At 37.8% G+C, this 20,000-nt stretch overlaps 1 protein-coding gene across 1 annotated transcript in view; it reads left to right on the top strand.

Moving 5' to 3' along the window:
• Ide (Insulin degrading metalloproteinase) overlaps window positions 1-20,000 on the top strand; it is a 511,525-nt gene that overhangs the window by 290,822 nt on the left and 200,703 nt on the right. Inside the window, exon 11 of the mRNA XM_068372359.1 lies at window positions 1,275-1,387. Within this exon, the coding sequence (XP_068228460.1) occupies window positions 1,275-1,387 (113 nt within the window). The remainder of the gene's footprint in view (window positions 1-1,274; window positions 1,388-20,000) is intronic.

Raw genomic sequence — 20,000 nt, 5'->3', positions numbered from 1 at the left:
AATAAAGAAAAGAATTACAATATATTAACGTGACCTGTAACAGGTAACCTTATAAAAGAACAGCTATACCAAAAAGGCATGCTGATTTAGCACTTCTGTATCTCGCTGTGTTCAGGTACATCAGCCTGATTGTTTAATTCCACCATATTGAGATGAAAATGAAAATTTTAACATGTTTTTATGATTGTAATATAGATCTCCATTTGCATAAGAATTTTCATATTTTTAAATTCAGAAACTACAATTTTGCTCTTCAGTCTAGTGATACCAAAGTCATTTTAATTTAAAAAGAAAAAAAACGAGGACTTGAGAGAGCATGGGTTTTTCAGAAGTGATGTTGCTGCCATTATACGTTTAATGCATGGAGACAGATTCCTTTGTCGATGTGATGACAGGGGCAGCAATTCACTCAAAGTCCGTATTCCAATGTTTTTAAAATGTCATATACATGCATTTTCAGAGAACTCTGTTAGTGTCTGCTATTGGGACTTTAGAGCAACCTTCTTCTAATTCTGATCTTTGGTCCATTGAAGGATTTACATTGAGGGATAGCCTTAACGTTATTGTGAAAATGACCTTCATGCTACACAAGTTGCTGAAGTGGGACCTCTCTCTGGTCCTCTGAAGTCTTACTGTATCCCTTTTGTATAGGTTTTAGACACTTCTTCTGCTTCTCATCAGGAATTCTTGTATTTTCATGATTTTGCAACCGAGGTATGTGATTGAAAGGGAAAAAATGTTAAAAGGAAATATAGATGGGAAACTCAGAGGGGAATAAAGTAAAAGAAAAAAAAAATATCTTGGTAGACTTTAGCTTGCAAGAAATATGCAAAGTATTGCTTTTTATGTTTAAAATCCATGAGAATGCGTGCATGACTTTATCATTTAGCCGACAGATACTCTTTCTTTTTTGACTGTGGTGGTGTCGATGACTTTTAAAAACCATAAATGGTGCCTACATAAATAATTTATTTGTTTTACATGAAAGAGCCTAATTGATATGATTACCTTACATATAGTTGTCAGCTTATATCAAACATTGAGTGCATGTCTTTTCAAGAAATATTGGTAGTCTCAAATATTTTCAGTTTGATTTTATAACTTTTTTATGAGGCTTTAGTTATCGATATGATTTTTTTTTCTGTTTTAACAACAAACAGTTTGGGAGTAAAAATTATTCAACTAATGATTTGGTTGAAATAATCTTTTATAATTTGAAGATTGTAATTTGCTAATGGTTTCAATTTTATATTTTTGTTTTTTCTTTCATACAGGGAATAAGCAGTTTACCTGAGATGGTTATGGAATGTCCCTTGGCAAGGGTATGGTACAAGCAAGATGATGAATTCAAATTACCCAAAGCTGTTGTATATATGGAACTCTTTAGGTAATTTTATTTTTAAAATTTTTAAGGAAAATATAGTATTTGTTGTCCTATTAGGTGCACTCGCACAAAAGATTAGTCTGTTTTACAAGGCGTTTTGGGAAAAAAATAGTGCAAATCATTATCCATTTGTCAGTAAATAGGTTATGGTGGCTTCATATATTGCAAAATCTACTGTAAACATTGTTTTAACTCATTATCATATCTTGAATATTCTATGTTAACCTATCATGGTGTAACCTAGTTTTCTGTAAGGTAAAACACCCCGTGGTAATACAGCATTTTTTGGGATTCATGCATGATTTACTATCCATACCAAGAATTATAATTAACTTATGGGATTCCTTTATAATACATTGTATTCACAAGCATTTTATTTTCAAGTAATGTACTTGCCAATCCTGTTATTCTGATGAAACTAAATACAAGAGACTTTTTCTCTTTTGCATAAAGGAATTTTCAATTAAAAGTATTTTTTCCTTTATATATGATAATGAATATTATAATGTTTCATATGGTGAATATTCTCTTGCTTAGGCTTCTCATATAGGGAGACAGGTGTACAAGGGGAAGTATGCTGACTACATGTCCATAGAGAATTTGGTTCTCTTTTTGTGGGATTGTGTTCTTAACTGCTGTTTATTCCTACACGGATAAAAACTTCTGAGTCCTTTATATGGGATTACCACTAATCATGTTTTCTACGTTCGGCTAATCGAAACTTTGGCTGATTGCGTCATGCCTCTTGGTGGGTAAACGCAGTGCATAAACAAGGAGCATGCGGGAGGTTGCTCACAGCGTCTTCTCACAACACTTCTAGCTGCAAAGTGAAGAGGTTGTTCTCTCACTTACTCTATGATCGATCCTTTCACATTCATCCAGCCTACCCTTTTAGTGTTTAGCGCTCTTGACTTGTGTTTTATCTTTAACTCACAGTCATTTGAGTGTCTACTCATTAACTGTTACGAGTGGATGCATATGTCCAGTGAATCTCAGTATTTACTTCTTTGCCCAGGACGGGATAGCAACACGTGTCGTCCTTATGAGCCAGGCGGACATGGCCACACACCCTCCGTGTCCCTTTCCAGACAAGAGATATTCAAAACAATCTCCATGTAACTATTGTAGGGATTGGTCTCCTTCCCAATTAGAGATTTCTACGTTGCTGAGTTTCCTCCTGACCAGAGTTAAAGACGCTCTTCCTAGGCAGTGAGAACTTTCCTTCAATATTATGTTGACAGTTATCGGAAGCCTTGTCTTCAAGCAACACAAATATTTAAGGGAGAGTCGATTATGCACAATGAGACCTTGAAGAACCAGGCTCCAGCTAATCATAAAGGATGACAAATGAAGAGGCGTGCTCTATAAGACGTTCATTTTGGAGGGAGCTCAGAGTTGAGAAAGCTTTTTCCCCTAAGTCAAGAGGCAACAGTTTTAAAAGAAGAAAGTCTACATTTCTCCCAAGACGTTCTCAGGAACCAAGTTTGCCTTATGACGAGGGGATCCCTAAGCTGAGGTCTCATTTACAGTCTTAGGAGATCCTTAGAAGCTTATAATAGGGGTGGCCTGACCACATCAGTTTCGGTCATGCCCCAAGGCTTTCCAGAGCTACTCATTCTTTCAATCCACCCTCTCCTTTCCTACCTAGAGTAGGGATGTCAAGTAGGAGATTCACCAATATCTATGCTTGTTAGGGTTCAAGCAAGGGCATTCTTCAGCCAGACTCTGCTGTGATGACCTCATCACGCGTGTTAACCTTGCTGCGTGTAAAGAATTTTCTTCACGCGCAGGACAAGCCCATAATTCATCTCTGGACATTTCCTATAATGACAGATTATATTCTAGCTTTAGGCATGAGTACTTTTCTCTGCAACACAGTAAAGTGGAGATATCCATCCTAGGAAGTTCGTATGAGGGCCAAATATATGGCTCCACGAATATGATTGATCGGCATAGATGGATCAACTATCCAAGGGCTTTCCCTTCATTTATCATGGAAGGAAAAGGTGGCAAAAAAGTCTTTCACCCTATTCCTGCAATGGAGCCCCATTCTGACTTGAGAGTCAATCTGACTAAAGGTCGTAAAAGAGGCCCATATCGAAGACTAAACTGGGGCTTTTCAGGTAACAAGTCTTTTGCTTGTAATGCACCAAATGTGGAAGAAGTATTTCCTAAAAATGATCATGATGTATAGGAAAGTAGCTTCACCAGGCCTGCCTCTACCCCCCCCCCTTATCTCGCCGTAATGTGCTTACGAATGAAGAAAGGGAGGAGGATGTTCAAGTCAAAAAACAAGATTTTCCTTATAACCTCCATAGCTTGGTTAATGCTAAGCCAATGAGGGCCACTTCTGTGAGCACTAGTACCGGCCCTGCAGAAGTTAATCCCCTTGGAACTTTTAGGTTGCTGTTGGAATTGCTTTAAGCTATAAGGGTTAGGAACCTTATCCCTCACCTAGGAAACATGACAGTCTACCCTAAGGAATCCTGTCACTGAGGGCAAACCAGAAGGCAGTATTCAGTCATAAGCACAGAATCCTAAACTCAATTATGGCCTGAAACCTTAAGCAAATGGAAGAGACGCTAAACCTATTTAACAGGCAGGTTTCAGCCTCGTAGAATTCTCTTAAAGCCAACAGGTCTCCAGGATTACCATTGCTTTCTCTGAATTAGCAGAGAGATTTATATGCCTCCTCGGGGCCTTTGAGAGCCCATTGCCTTTACCAGAGAACTTGGCTTATTTAGTGCTGTCCCCCTAAACAGAGAGTGTGATGGCATTCTCCTCAGTTTTTTTCAGGCCCAGAAATAATAGACATGGAAATAAGACATATGTCCATGATCCATACCTGTTTATGAGTCGACCTTTGGGCGGAGCAATAGACCAGTATTCCATTATGCAACTAAGGAAGATCTTAAAGATTGTAATACCTTACGAAGATTTGAAGATTTGTCATGAGCAGGGTCTAAAGCCCTAGAATTCTTGTTACTTCAGACTGTTCTCCTATAGGGGAACTGTGTCCTGTAAAGACGGGACGCAATCTTGGTCAAATGCACAGACAACTACCCCCTAGAGAGGTGCTAAATCTGAGAAATTCAGATTTGCTGGATTACCATTATCTTTCCCCAGATAAAAGTAGAGTAAGCGATAGCTTAGATCACTAGGCAGGAACAAACATCTTCAGGGTGAGAAAGAATGAGGACTGGTAGACCTGCTGTACTGTTCCTACTGAGAGGCCTGTATAAGATACACAGGCAATCAATAGTTCAAACTACTTGTACCAGGGGATCCAGATCCTCTCCCTCTGAAGGCGGAGACTGAAAACTCCTATTGTTAGCATAATAGCGTGCCTAGACTCACTACAGTAGGGAAGGGATGTTGTAGTGCGAAAGGAAGCGATAATCGGTCGAGGTCCACTCACTGAACATTAAAGATGACTTGTTCAGAATATGTGCCTCCCCGTACCCATTTTGTATCCCTACCTTCAGACCTTCAGCCCAGAGGCTTGAGGGCAGTACCAATGATTTTTCACTTGGGCAAATGGAGAATCACCCAGAACCAACAGAAATGGTAGTCTGCCGGATAACTAACGTTGAGTGTATTAAGGGGTGCCCCATGAACAGACCAAAAGAATGGGTCTGGAATAGATGAATATACCAAATTCTTTGGACACCACAGTGTATTTTCAAACAAATTTATATAAGGAGTACAAAATACAGAAATTTTTGTCATTACTATGGTCCTCCCAGACTACTCGAAAGGGCATAAATTTTAGGGCTAGGGTAGACGAGATCGGTACCATGCAAAATTGGTTCCAAACAATTTGTTACGTACTTAAGACACTAAATAGGCAGTATCAGAAATTTTGTTCGTTGTATATGTGATGCCAGACTACCCGAGTTATGTAGTCCTATGGCTGATGGTACAACTAGGCTAGCCTAAATCCTGTAAATACCAGCTGAAATTAACTTTACATGACTTATCAACTGTTTTAGAGTACAGTAGGTTTAAATTACATAATCTTTTCTCCTTGCATTAGCCTTGCTAGACCCCTCTGACTAGGTCTAGTATGAGTCTAGCCAAACATAGATTACCCAAGTATAATAAATGAAACTTGTCTTATCAGATAATACTGCACCCTCTTCCTATGCATTACACAGGTAAATAAGAATGCTTATTTGGTTAACAATTGGAGCCTCCACTTTAACAATCAGAGTTATCACTCCATTGTAGGTCAGTGTGGAAGTCATTGTAAATGTTATCAACAGCAGCATCAATATCATTTTCCAGTTGAGTAGTTGCCGCTGAAATGACAGCATCACTGAATATATTATGTGGTCCAACAGGACCATGAAATTATTTTGGTATATAAAGGCATTCTTTATTTTGTGTCCATCCATAATGCAGTGGGTCTAGGCCTTAGAATCGTTGAGTGTGGCGTTTCCCCAGATAATGCTAATACATTGAGCCTGCTGGGTCTTAGTTTTCAGGGTCTTGCCACAAGGAGTAGGAACTTTGTTTGTTGGACATTGAGGTCTCTTGTAATAGGAACTCGAACATTGAATATATTGCTGGATACAGTACATGTAAAATGTTGGGGGTTCCACAGAGTATCTTCCAATGTCTCAAGTTTGCAATACTTAGAAAATTCATATTTCATGCGACAGTAACTTATTTTTTCATGCGTCATTTAGAAACCTCATAATTCATAAGAATTGTATGTAACATTATGTATGATACTCACCTTACTGATTTTTTCCAGTCATTCAAGCAATTCTTTTGTACTTCACCTCATCTACACTCTTGACATCTTCTATCCCATACAAGGAACACTCATAGGCCCCGGCTATTTTCTGATTTTCTTTATCTCTTAATATCAAGCTTTAGTAATAACTGATGAAGATCCCAGTAGTGTCTTTTCAAGTATTTCATATAGTTTTCCTTCCCCTTTACAGAAGAATGAGGCAGTGAAATTACAGCCTGTGAATGCTTGTAGGTCAGGCAATGCTGCTGCCAAGTTCCAGCTGTGCTTGTTACATTCAGGTATCTTCATTCACTCCCCAAACAACAGCCCATGATTATGTTGTTCATGGGGTTACCAACCCTCTTATTTCTTCCAATTAGCCATAAGATGATAAGGAGTACATCGATATCAGAGACTCGGATGATCAGGCATTCATAGTATGAGAAGTATGAAATGCTAGAAGGGTGTGTGCTTCGTCATGATCTCCTTGGGGGGACTTACAGTAGGTCTACTATAATTTTAGTTTCTGACTGACAGAAGATTAGTCTTACAAAGTTACCCCCTTGTGATAGAACAATTGTTCTTGCATCAATGATAGCTCCTTAGTGGTCATTCTACCTTTCCTTCATCAGAAAATTTGCCAGATCTTCTTTGAACATACCATTCTGTAGGAGAGTTTTGTATCTCAGTTTTGGTCATTGCTCGCAACCAGCTATGACAAAAGGATGATCTTTAGCTCCATGCAAAACTTGTTTGCTCTATTTTAAGGAATAAGGTAAATATCTGTCAAACAGAACATGAATCTCATTTGTCATCCCAAAGTGTTTGCAGATATGGCTGAAGAGACTTCTTGCAACATTTCTGCAAGATGATGATATCAAGATCTGTCAGGTAGAAATGAATCAGCAGTCCACCATCAATCATACATGCATCAACAGGAGGCAAATTTTCAACCCCATCTTGCATTGTTTCCAGTTTTCTCACATGCAGATTCTTTTTGGTTCCTTATTGTGAGCCTTCAGGATGTAAAATGGACAGGGAACATCTGTGATAGGGAAGCTGCAAATATACTTCAGGTCGAAGTTTGTGTTTTGTGATATTACCACTAGCATACAAAAAATCTTGTCCTGCTGACTTGACACTAAATGATTACCATTTGATTGTACTAACTTAACTTTTGTGTTCTCATTTATAAGGCTGCTGACCTACCTTCCTTTTAATTGACTTCAACAACCTGGAGCTGTCCTGGGCACATTCTTCTCTAAATTTTCTTTATATTTCGACTGAAGTTCATACTCAATTCATATGGTTTCTGTGAAGCACAGTTAGAATCAAAAGAACGCAGACACTCGGGTTATCTTATGTCAGGTATCTCTAGTGTTCTCATGACAAAACAGACAAGGTGTTACTCATTTTACAACTTCTATAAAATGAGCGGAACATTCTCCAACCTTAGTGAATCAAAGATAGTAAAGGGTTGTCTATGTTAGCAAAAGCATACAAATGCTACAAATAGTGTTGCCATATTTCAATTCTGTATAATCATTTGATGTCTCAACTATCCACTACAAATGCAAAACACAAATACACACACACACACATATATATATATATATATATATATATATATATATATATATATATATTTATTTATATATAAATATGTATATGTATGTATATATATATAGATATATATTTATAAATATATATATATATATATATATATATATATATATATATAAATATATATATATATATATATATATATATATATGCATATATATATATATATATATATATATATATATATATATATATACACACACATATATATATATATATATATATATATATATATATATATATATATATATATATATATATATACATACATACATATATATATGTGTGTATATATATATATATAAATATATTATATATATATATATATATATATATATATATATATATATATACATACATACATATATATGTGCGTATATATATATATATATATATATATATATATATATATATATATATATATATATATGTATATACATACATACATACATACATATACCAAGGCACTTCCCCCAATTTTGGGGGGTAGCTGACATCAACAAATGAAACAAAACAAAAAGGGGACCTCTACTCTCTACGTTCTCCCAGCCTGACAAGGGACTCAACTGAGTTCAGCTGGTACTGCTAGGGTGCCACAGCCCACCCTCCCCCGTTATCCACCACAGATGAAGCTTCATAAAGCTGAATCCCCTACTGCTGCTACCTCCGCGGTCATCTAAGGCACCGGAGGAAGCAGCAGGGCCTACCGGAACTGCGTCACAATCGCTCGCCATTCATTCCTATTTCTAGCACACTCTCTTGCCTCTCTCACATCTATCCTCCTATCACCCAGAGCTTTCTTCACTCCATCCATCCACCCAAACCTTGGCCTTCCTCTTGTACTTCTCCCATCAACTCTTGCATTCATCACCTTCGTTAGCAGACAGCCATTTTCCATTCTCTCAACATAACCAAACCACCTCAACACATTCATATCCACTCTAGCTGCTAACTCATTTCTTACACCCGTTCTCACTCTCACCACTTCGTTCCTAACCCTATCTACTCGAGATACACCAGCCATACTCCTTAGACACTTCATCTCAAACACATTCAATTTCTGTCTCTCCATCACTTTCATTCCCCACAACTCCGATCCATACATCACAGTTGGTACAATCACTTTCTCATATAGAACTCTCTTTACATTCATGCCCAACCCTCTATTTTTTACTACTCCCTTAACTGCCCCCAACACTTTGCAACCTTCATTCACTCTCTGACGTACATCTGCTTCCACTCCACCATTTGCTGCAACAACAGACCCCAAGTACTTAAACTGATCCACCTCCTCAAGTAACTCTCCATTCAACATGACATTCAACCTTGCACCACCTTCCCTTCTCGTAAATCTCATAACCTTACTCTTACCCACATTAACTCTCAACTTCCTTCTCTCACACACCCTTCCAAATTCTGTCACTAGTCGGTCAAGCTTCTCTTCTGTGTCTGCACCAGTACAGTATCATCCGCAAACAACAACTGATTTACCTCCCATTCATGGTCATTCTGGTCTACCAGTTTTAATCCTCGTCCAAGCACTCAAGCATTCACCTCTCTCACCACTCCATCAACATATAAGTTAAACAACCACGGCGACATCACACATCCCTGTCTCAGCCCCACGCTCACCGGAAACCAATCACTCACTTCATATCCTATTCTATCACATGCTTCACTACCTTTGTAGAAACTTTTCACTGCTTGCAACAACCTTCCAGCAACTCCATATAACCTCAAAACATTCCACATTGCTTCCCTATCAACTCTATCATACGCTTTCTCCAGATCCATAAACGCAACATACATACACCTTACCTTTTGCTAAATATTTCTCGCATATCTGCCTAACTGTAAAAATCTGATTCATACAACCCTTACCTCTTCTAAAACCACCCTGTACTTCTAAGATTACATTTTCTGTTTATCCTTAATCCTATTAATCATTACTCTACCATACACTTTACCAACTATACTCAACAAACTAATACCTCTTGAATTACAACACTCATGCACATCTCCCTTATCCTTATATAGTGGTACAATACATGCACAAACCCAATCTACTGGTACCATTGACAACACAAAACACATATTAAACAATCTCACCAACCATTCAAGTACAGTCACACCCCCTTCCTTCAACATCTCAGCTCTCACACCATCCATACCAGATGCTTTTCCTACTCTCATTTCATCTAGTTCTCTCCTCACTTCCTCTATTGTAATCTCTCTCTCATTCTCATCTCCCATCACCGGCACCTCAACACCTGCAACAGCAATTATATCTGCCTCCCTATCATCCTCTACATTCAGTAAACATTCAAAATATTCCGCCCACCTTTTCCTTGCCTCCTCTCCTTTTAACAACCTTCCATTTCCATCTTTCACTGTCTCTTCAATTCTTGACCCAGCCTTCCTTACTCTCTTCACTTTTCTCCAAAACAACTTCTTATTCTCTTCATATGACTGACCCAATCTTTGACCCCACCTCAGGTCAGCTGCCCTCTTTGCCTCACGTACCTTGCGCTTTACTTCCACCTTTTTCTCTCTATATTTTTCATACTTCTCTATACTATTACTCTGCAGCCATTCTTCAAAAGCCCTCTTTTTCTCTTCCACTTTTACTTTCACTCCTCATTCCACGATTCACTGGCCTTCCTCATGCTGCCTCCAATAACCTTCTTGCCACACACATCACTTGCAATCCCAATAAAATTTTCTTTTACTAAACTCCCACTCCTCTAAATTACCAGTTTCTCTTACTCTCACTTCGTCATATGCCATTTTCAACCTTTCCTGATATTTACTTTTTACCCCCGGTTTTATTAGCTCTTCAGTCCTCACTAGCTTCCTTTTACATCTATATATTATATATATATATATATATATATATATATATATATATATATATATATATATATATATATATATATATATGTGTGTGTGTGTGTGTATCAAAATATGTACATTATACATACATATATATATATATATATATATATATATATATATATATATATATATATATATATATACATACATACATATATATATACAGTAGACCCCCGGGGTACGGCGTCCCCAGCTTACGTTTTTTTTCACGTTACGGTGTGGAATACGATGTTTTTTCGTCCCCTCGTTACGACATTTTTCCCCACCTTACGGCATCGAATTCTAAAATTCAAACTTTGCGGTTTTTACGCGTACGACTGTGCGAGTCACTCGCCTACCACCACGCTCATACGTCACTGCATACGTCACTAAGAAGCTGGTCTGCTATTAGTCGGCGTCACTAAGAGGCCGATACGCTATTGGCCGAAATCGCTCCCACAATGCCTGAGAGAGATGCTGCCTCTTTCTCTTTCTTTGTTATACGCAAGCTCAGTTCAGAATCTCGTGTGGGTTTCGTAAAGACTTGATCTCGTGTGAGTGCTTGTGGTATCGTACTTTTTGTGCATTTTAGTGCTCAATTCCAACTTTTAATTTGTTAGCCATGGGTCCCAAGATTGCTAGTGATGTTAAAGGGAGAAGTAAGAAGATGATTACTATGGAAACGAAGCTGGAGATAACAAAGAAATACGAAGAAGGCATGCGCATCGTTACCCTCACTAGTACATATGGCTGTAACCAGTCAACGATTGGTACAATCATAAAAAACAAGGAAGCCATTAAAGCAAGTAAGTCTTCTAAAGGCATGATTGTCCTTGCCAGTGGAAGGACCTCAATCAACGACGAGATGGAAAGACTCCTTCTACTATGAATTAAAGAGAAGGAAATCGCTGGTGATACACTCACGCAATCGGTAATTTCGCACAAGGCGAGCGCCATCTTCGCCGATCTCGTGGAAGCCCAGAGAGACAGCGGAGACGAAGGAACATTGCAGCAAGCCCCCCAAGAGTTCAAGGCTTTTCATGGGTGGTTTGATCGTTTTAGGAAGAGGACTGGTATTCACTCAGTCGTCAGGCATGGAGAGGCGACTAGTTCTGACAAGAAAGCAGCAGAAGAATTCTGCAAGAAGTTTGAGAAAGTAATTTCCAGAGAAGGCTACATTCCTCAGCAAGTGTTTAACTGTGATTAAACTGGCCTTTTCTGAAAGAAAATGCCCCGCTGTACATGTATCATAGCTGAAGAAAAGAAACTTCCTGGCCATAAACCGATAAAGGACAGACTTATCCTCGCATTTTGTGCAAATGCCAGTGGGGACTTAAAAATTAAGCCCCTACTGGTATACCACTCAGAGAATCCTCGTGCCTTCAAGGCACAAAATATCACGAAGGATAGGCTCTCGGTATTTTGGAGGTCTAATGCCAAGGCCTGGGTCACGAGGACCATATTTATTGAGTGGATAAACGTCTGCTTCGGTCCTGCTGTCAAGAAATTTTTAGAAGAGAACAATCTTCCTGTCACATGTCTCCTGGTACTGGACAATACCCCTGCTCACCCTCCTTGCCTCGAGGACATCATTCATCCTGACTTCTCCTTCATCAAGGTTCTCTATCTGCCACCAAACACCACCCCTCTCCTCCAGCCTATGGACCAGCATGTGATTGCCAACTCTAAGAAGCTTTACACGAAGCATCTGTACAAAAGATGCTTTGAAGTGACTGAAAGCACTCAACTCACCTTCCGTGAATTTTGGAAGGGGCATTTTGACATCGTTCAATGCCTGAAGATGATCGACAAAGCTTGGAATGAGGTTTCACGGCGCACCTTGAACTTCTCATGGAAGAAACTGTGGCCAGCTGTTGTGGCAGAACGCGACTTCGAAGGTTTCGAACCCTCAACAGAAGATGAGGCTGTTGATGATCCTGGCCCTGAGGGTGATGTTGAGGACATAATTTCAATCGGGAGGTCCATGGAGCTTGTTGTTGATGAGGATGACGTCCATAACGAGGAGCACAGGGAGGAGCTTACGACAGAAGACTTGAAGGAGTTGGAGGCAATGCAGTTGACAATCATTCAAGAAGAGCACAGCTCTAGTGGTGGTGAGGAGGGGGGGGGGGGACTGAAGAAACGATATCAGCAGAAATAAGGGAAGCTATCGGTTGGTATGAAAACTTTACAAAAACTTTACGAGATTCATTGAAAAAAAAAAAAAAACAGAAAACTTCACACAGGTCATCTTATGGAGAGTGTTGATGTTTTTACCTGGGGTTTTGCACGCATTAGCTATTCTATTGCCCACCATACAACATTTTCACCATACGATACCAACTCCGGAACTGATTAATGTCATATGGCGGGGGTCTACTGTATATCATTATTTTTCAATTACTACTTCTTTTGTAGGAGGGACCAAGTAGACACTTTCCAAGGAAAGGTCTGGGTTATAGGTTCCTGTTCACACTCTGCCCCAGCCAGTCTGACACTAAGGAAATAGGAAAGTCATGACTCATTTCTGTTTTTAGGGTTGTGAAGACCAGTTCCCCAGCCTATCAGGGCAGTAGTTAAACCACAATTTCTACAGCTGATGCCGTAAAGGGTGGAGGGTGGGGGGGGGGAAACCAAATATTAAAATATCTCGGAAATAAATGTTTGATTGTCCTTTTAATCACTAAATCTTACAGCTGAAGAGCGATACCCATGGATTCGTAAAATTTTCTCTCTCTTTGGATTTCATTTTCTTAGCTTCCTCCTCAATCCTCTGACATGTTGTGTTAGGTCTTTATTCTTCAACATTTTTGCTCCTTTCTTTTATTCTTTAGGTCTTTTTATTTTAACAATCTTGTTCCTTTCTATCATTCTTTATTCATTAATTTATCAAACATTCTCATTATCTTTGAAATGAATGCCCATCCGCCTTGGTGCGTGTCTTAGGCCGTCAATTTTGGTTTTTAGCTTATCCCTATCTCCCCAGAAAAGAAATCTCTCGAGCGGCAGCATGAAACACCTTCACTTGACCATCCCAACCTGGAACTGTTTGATATTTGTGTGAAGCCAACTTACTATACTTTGATGGCTGTTTTTCAGGTCCCATAGAGCAGGGGAACCCCCACTCTCTACAGGACCTCCACTGTCATTTTACCTTGTTCGTTCAGAGTATTTAACGTTTCATATCGCGTATTGTTCATTTACTGTTAAATCGTCACTGTCAAAGGACTCGTGAAATAAGAGTCTTCAGTTTCCTCTTGAAAGCCTTAATGTCTTCAATCATTCAAATGTTTCGTGGGAGCTTATTATATAGTCTCGGGGCCGCATATTTAAAGGCTCTGGAGCCTAAAGTAGACATAAATCTAGGTTCCAACAGTTTGAAGCCATCTATAACTATTCTCGTGTCGACACGATTTGTTGGCTGCGCAATATGTAGCAGTTCTCTTCAAGTATTTTGGACGCTAAGACAAGATATTCATTTGCTGGATTCCGGAATAAGGCATTTGGAGCACTGTATTTCATTTTCCTCTACATTTTTACAATCTCCATCAAACTAAAAAAACTTGCATTGTGACGCATGCTTCCATGAACAAGTGGTGTCACTCAGATATTTTATACAATATATATCTCATTCCTTTATCATTAATCCAGTTAATGAAAATATCTTGGTTGATTTTAAAACAACCAGATAAATTTTCCTACAGAGTATTGAAGGTATATAGAAGACCACAAAATATAATGATCAAACTGTATCTTCGTCACCTAACATTCCTATATTAGACGACCCATTCACTTATCAAGAGATAGATATGACAGTGAAAAAATTGAATAAGGGGAAAAGCTATGTTGGTGTGTGCCCTGGTATATTGTCGCTTTTGCCAATGACTTGGCTGAGCTTTTTCCTTACCATTTGTAACTTTTTATTTTGTAATTTTATTTACCCTTTTGCTTGGTGTCATGACAGGTTAGTTACACTCTTCAAATCAGGTAATAGAATGGACTGTGGGAATTACAGGGGCATAAGTATAATGAACACTTTCGCAAAATTTTATGATGCACTGTTGGTGAGACGTTTAAATCTGTGGGCTGGTATAGATAAATGTCAGGCTGGAGCCCAAAAGGGTAGAGGGTGTATCGAACAAATATTATCTTTGAGGCTTATGATGGACTACGCAATTTTTAAGAAAAAGAAGCTGTATGTTGTATTTGTAGATTTTAGTAAAGCATACGACCGTGTTCCAAGAGATAAGTTAATTGAGTGCCTAAAAGAGAAAGGTTGTGGTAAGACTATGTTAATGGCCATTCATAAGATCTATGCTTGTACTAAAAGTGTCTTGAAATCAGCTGTGATTATATCTACTGTTGGAATACGTCAGGGTGCTCCAACAAGCTGTTTATTATTTACTATCTACCTAGACAAAATGGTTAAAATGATAAAAGAGGGAATTGGCAGAGATGGGTTTTTAGGGACAATGCATACGCTATTATTGATGGATGACACAGTTATTTTAAGTACATCAAGAGAAAAGTGTTTTGAGAAAATTGGGATTATGTTGGATTACTGTAACTTATATGGGATGATTGTTAACGAAAAAAAGACCAAATTTTTTGTAGTAAATGGAAATGCAAGAGATAAAGAGTCTCTAGTCATAAACAATGTTAAGATAGACCATTGTGAAAAATATTTGTATCTTGGTGCATGGTTTACGGGTGATGGAAAAATGCAATCAGTGCTCAAACAACATGAAATTGAAAATGCAAAGACCATTAACAAGTTCTCAATATTTTGTTATAACAATACAACTATGCCATATGCATATAAAGTCAAAGTGTTCAAAGCAGCGTTAGGAGCCTCACTACTTTATAGTGCAGAGAGTTGGCTTACAAACAACGTAATATGTATGGAGAGGATATACAACCAGGCTGTTAGATGCTTATTGGGGGTCAGAAATAATACGCCTATGACTTTGTGCTTAGTGGAGAGTGGCCTTGAGTCTTTTAATCGTGAAGTTCAAGTAAGAAGGAAACGTTTTTTAGAAAAAAAAATGGCGAACATTGATATGGAAGAACCGTTCCACTATATTTATGAAATTTGCAGAAGTGAAAATACACCCGGTTACAGATTTTTGAATACTTGTCTAGTTGATAACATCATCAGGTCAAGCCTTGACCAAATGAAAAATGAAATCCGGAATAAACCTGAAACAGCAACAAAATATTATACGTACAGAGAAATTTTAAATAGATCCTTGCAAAGGCATAGAGTGTACAGTGAAAATGTTTATGTACCAGACTATATACGAATTGCCTTCACTAGATTACGTTTAATGTCCCACGACCTAAGAATAGAGACGGGAAGGTGGAGTAGAACTGCAAGGGAGTTGCGAGTGTGTAATTGTGATTCACAGACAGTACAGAATGAAGTGCATGTCCTAATTGAATGTACAATGTCACGATCGAAGAGGCAGAAATTTAGTAATCTTAATTATACGAACATAGACGCACTGTTTGGAGAAGAAAACCACGTAATTGACCTGTGCCAGTATATATTTGAAGTGTTAAAGATTTATAATTAAATATTTGTTTTGTTTTGGTGTTGATGTATGAGGGGTTTGTTGTGATGGTTGATTAATAGCCTTATATTTCTTTATGGAAGAAAATATGATTTTTCTGGACAAAATATTTTATAATGTAATGGGGAAAATGTATAATTGTTACAGAATAAAACCCACTGTTTTGTGTAAACTAAATATAATTATTGTACTACAATGTATATAAAGTTTTGTCAATAAAGAATAAATAATAAATAAAATATCGAGCCAGACAAATGTAAGTCTACAGATCCTTAAAGAAGCAAATTTTCCAAATGTCCAAAAGATGACTTACTAATTACAGCTATTTTTTTCCCCCAAATCACCCATTATTTGGATAAGCATTTGAATCTTAACAAAATAATCCCGTTATCTATACCCTGTAATAACTATGTCCAATTTTGCCATACAACCTCGGTAATTATCAAGCAAATAAAGCTCTTGTGATAAAGATTGAATTAGCAATGTAGCAAAGATTTTAATGTATATGCTTAAACTTTTAGTGCAAATGCCAATGCTAACCATTCTAGGCCAAGATAACAGATGGTGAAACTGCAAAGCTCAACAAAAGGGAATGTAAAAAAAACGATGAATAAAGGGAATGGCTTATGGTCTAAAGACTGACATGGCGTATACCCTTGAATCGGAATAACATGGGAAATATTTTACAAAGTATCCTCACGTATAACGAAATGTTACAATCTATAAATATCTAAAAGCTGAAAATTTTTTTTTAGCAGTCAATCTAGCATCTGAAAAATAACGATGAGCTTTTGGAAGCATAATACAATCATTTCAACTGGAAACATTTCATAATAATGATAAACAAAATTTTGATATGCCTAAATGTCTAAAAAGGAGTTTATGTGTTGGTAGATTACTTCATTAACCAGAGTGAGCTCAAACAATTTGATTCTCTCTCTCTCTCTCTCTCTCTCTCTCTCTCTCTCTCTCTCTCTCTCTCTCTCTCTCTCTCTCTCTCTCTCTCTCTCTCTCTCTCTCTCTCTCTCTCTCAATGGTCTTTAGGTGGGTATAACTCATGTATGGTGTTTTTTATATTAACATTTTACAATATTGAACAATAATTGAAACACTTTTTTCTTTCATCAGTAACTTGAACAGGACTAATGTTATGATAATCTATTGTAGCTGTTAACGGAAGGAATAGTTTAGCTACGACATTCCAAGATTTTTTACACAATTTTGTGGGTTTGTGATACATACATATATATATATATATATATATATATATATATATATATATATATATATATATATATATCTATATATATACACACATACATATACATATACATTATATATATAATGTATATATACATATACATATATATATATATATATATATATATATATATATATATATATATATATATATGTGTGTGTGTGTGTGTTGTTGTGTATTGTATTAAGTATTTGCAGTGGATATTGAGAGACGTCAAATGATAACACCATGAAATATGGCAACTGAATTTGTAACATTTTTATGCTTTCACTGACAAAGTCAGCCCTTTATTGTCTTTGATTCGTTATGGTTAGACAAGGCTCCTCCCATTTTGTAGCAGTAGTAAGAAGAGTAACTCCTTGTCGGTTTTGTCATGGGAACACTAGAGACTTTGACGAAAGATTTCCCATTAGTGTCAGCGTTCTTTTGATTCTAAGTGTGTTGTCGATGTTGCTCTTTTTGGCTAGTACTGAGAATGGATCACAGGACTCAGCCATTGCCTTTGAGGGGGCCGGCCGGCTAATACCCTTTTTTAAGCACAGGACTTAGACATTCATACCACTTAAAAAGGTGACTTAGGACATCTCCAAACTGCAAAGGATTTTTGCTTTTGACCTTCGGTTTTGCGACATGAGGCTGATTTATTTTGAAAATTGATATTTTTCAAATTCTATCTCCTCCCTGGATAATTTATATTAAGACCTGAGATTTCTACCTTATATAGATTTGATGTAGACCTCCAATCAAATGAAGTTTTTTTTTTCTAAAAGTAATTTTTCCCATACTAAGAAACCTTCCGCTATTTATATTGGATATTACTTACGGCAGAGCTAGAAGGCAGCCAATAGATGTAAAGTGTGAGGTCGCAACCCTACCTAACCACTAATAGTGGTTAGGTAAAGGGTGGTTGGGGCTACTCAGCCACCTATATGTACTTACGGTTCAATGAACCACGTCACTTTTCACTTTTGGCTGGTAGAGAGCAGATGTCTCCTCTCCCTCCCTTCAAGGCTTAGCCATTTACTAATATTGCTTTATGCTCATTCTTTTCTTTAAAGGTATGACTTGTGTTTTTACGTGACGCTCATTTCCAGAGTAATGTGGCGGTTTCAGAAGTCGATGTTTGTTCTGCGAGTTATCGAAAGGATTCCTGGGCGCTGACGATTCCTCGAGGAGGTTTTTTCTTCCCCCTCGGAGGGAAGGAATTTTTTATTCTTTATTTTTTGCTGAGCGCTTTATGACGACATCGGGGTGCGAAGTCGGGGGCTGTAGCTGCGGCTGACGTCTTAGCTGTTGACTAGGTTTATCTCCCATTGTCTTCTGACGACGAGTCTTCTCGCCTTCTGCCGATCTCGTCGTCTCCCAAGATTTCACAGTTTTTTCTCTCCCCCTACAGGCAATGTTTCAGCCCGCGAATGCAGCTCCGCCTGTTGAGGATTGTGAGATCAAGGACGATCGTCAACCCACGGCTCAATGGAATTTCCTTCTGTTTAATGATCGCAGGGGGAGAGACTTATCACCTCGTCTTCCTGGACGGTCAGGATGTTGTCTGCGACAATCCAATGATGAGTTCAGAATTTTTCTGTTCAATGATCGCAGTGGTGAGACTCTCATCACCTTGTCTTCCTGGTCGGTCAGATTGTCTTTCGCGACAATCAGATGTAAGACTCCCATTAGGGCGTATTTTGTAATTATCAGTGATTGCCATAGAGATTGCTACGATCAGAGGATCGTAAGTTATCGCGATCTCAATGTTGTTCTTCTTGAAGACGAACTCCTGTTCGGTTTTCTCCTTTGGGGGATTAGTCTGGCAGGATTTCTGTTAGGGAAATCCCTTTGGGGACAACTCAGAGTTAAGCCTTAGATTTTTCTCTAGCAACACTTTATGTCAACCTTCATTTGAGATAGAACTCAAAGGGCAACAGAGTGCTGCTCGGAGGTTTACCTCCAGGTATAAGATATTCCCCTTCTGAGGGATAGACTTTACACAAACTTTTCGTACGTGGTACCTCTACATACGAATTTAATCCGTTCCACAACCGACTTCGGATGTAGAAAATATTCGAATGTAGAAACGAATTTTCCCATAAGAATAAATTGAAATAGGATTAATCCGTGGTTGAGCCCAAAAACCTATGATAACTCCTTAATAAATTACTACACATAATTACACATGACAATATGCACTCTAAATTAGATAATAGACATGTAAAAAAGAATAATTATCAAGAAATAATAAATAAGAAACGGGTTTTTTGTGTCACTTTACCTTAGAAAGTCCAGCGCAGGTGTTGGTCTTGCTACGCAGAGAGGAGACGGACGGGCGGCGAGGAGGTAGAGAGGTTGACTACGATAAACGTACACTATCGTACCTTATTCTAACTTACACTAAGTGAACTTTAACCTAACTTAGCTTATTTATTATTTTATATTTTTATTTTATATTTTTTTTTACATTTTCTTTTTTTTCTTTTTGATGATTAATTTTAATCACTTTCACTTTACACTTAAAATTGATTGAATTTTTTTCTCTTCAATCTTTGC

The sequence above is a fragment of the Palaemon carinicauda genome, chromosome 4, assembly GCF_036898095.1.
Source record: "Palaemon carinicauda isolate YSFRI2023 chromosome 4, ASM3689809v2, whole genome shotgun sequence".
Lineage (NCBI taxonomy): Eukaryota > Metazoa > Arthropoda > Malacostraca > Decapoda > Palaemonidae > Palaemon > Palaemon carinicauda.
Note: the sequence above shows the minus strand (reverse complement) of the source record. Positions and strands in the feature narration are given on the sequence as shown.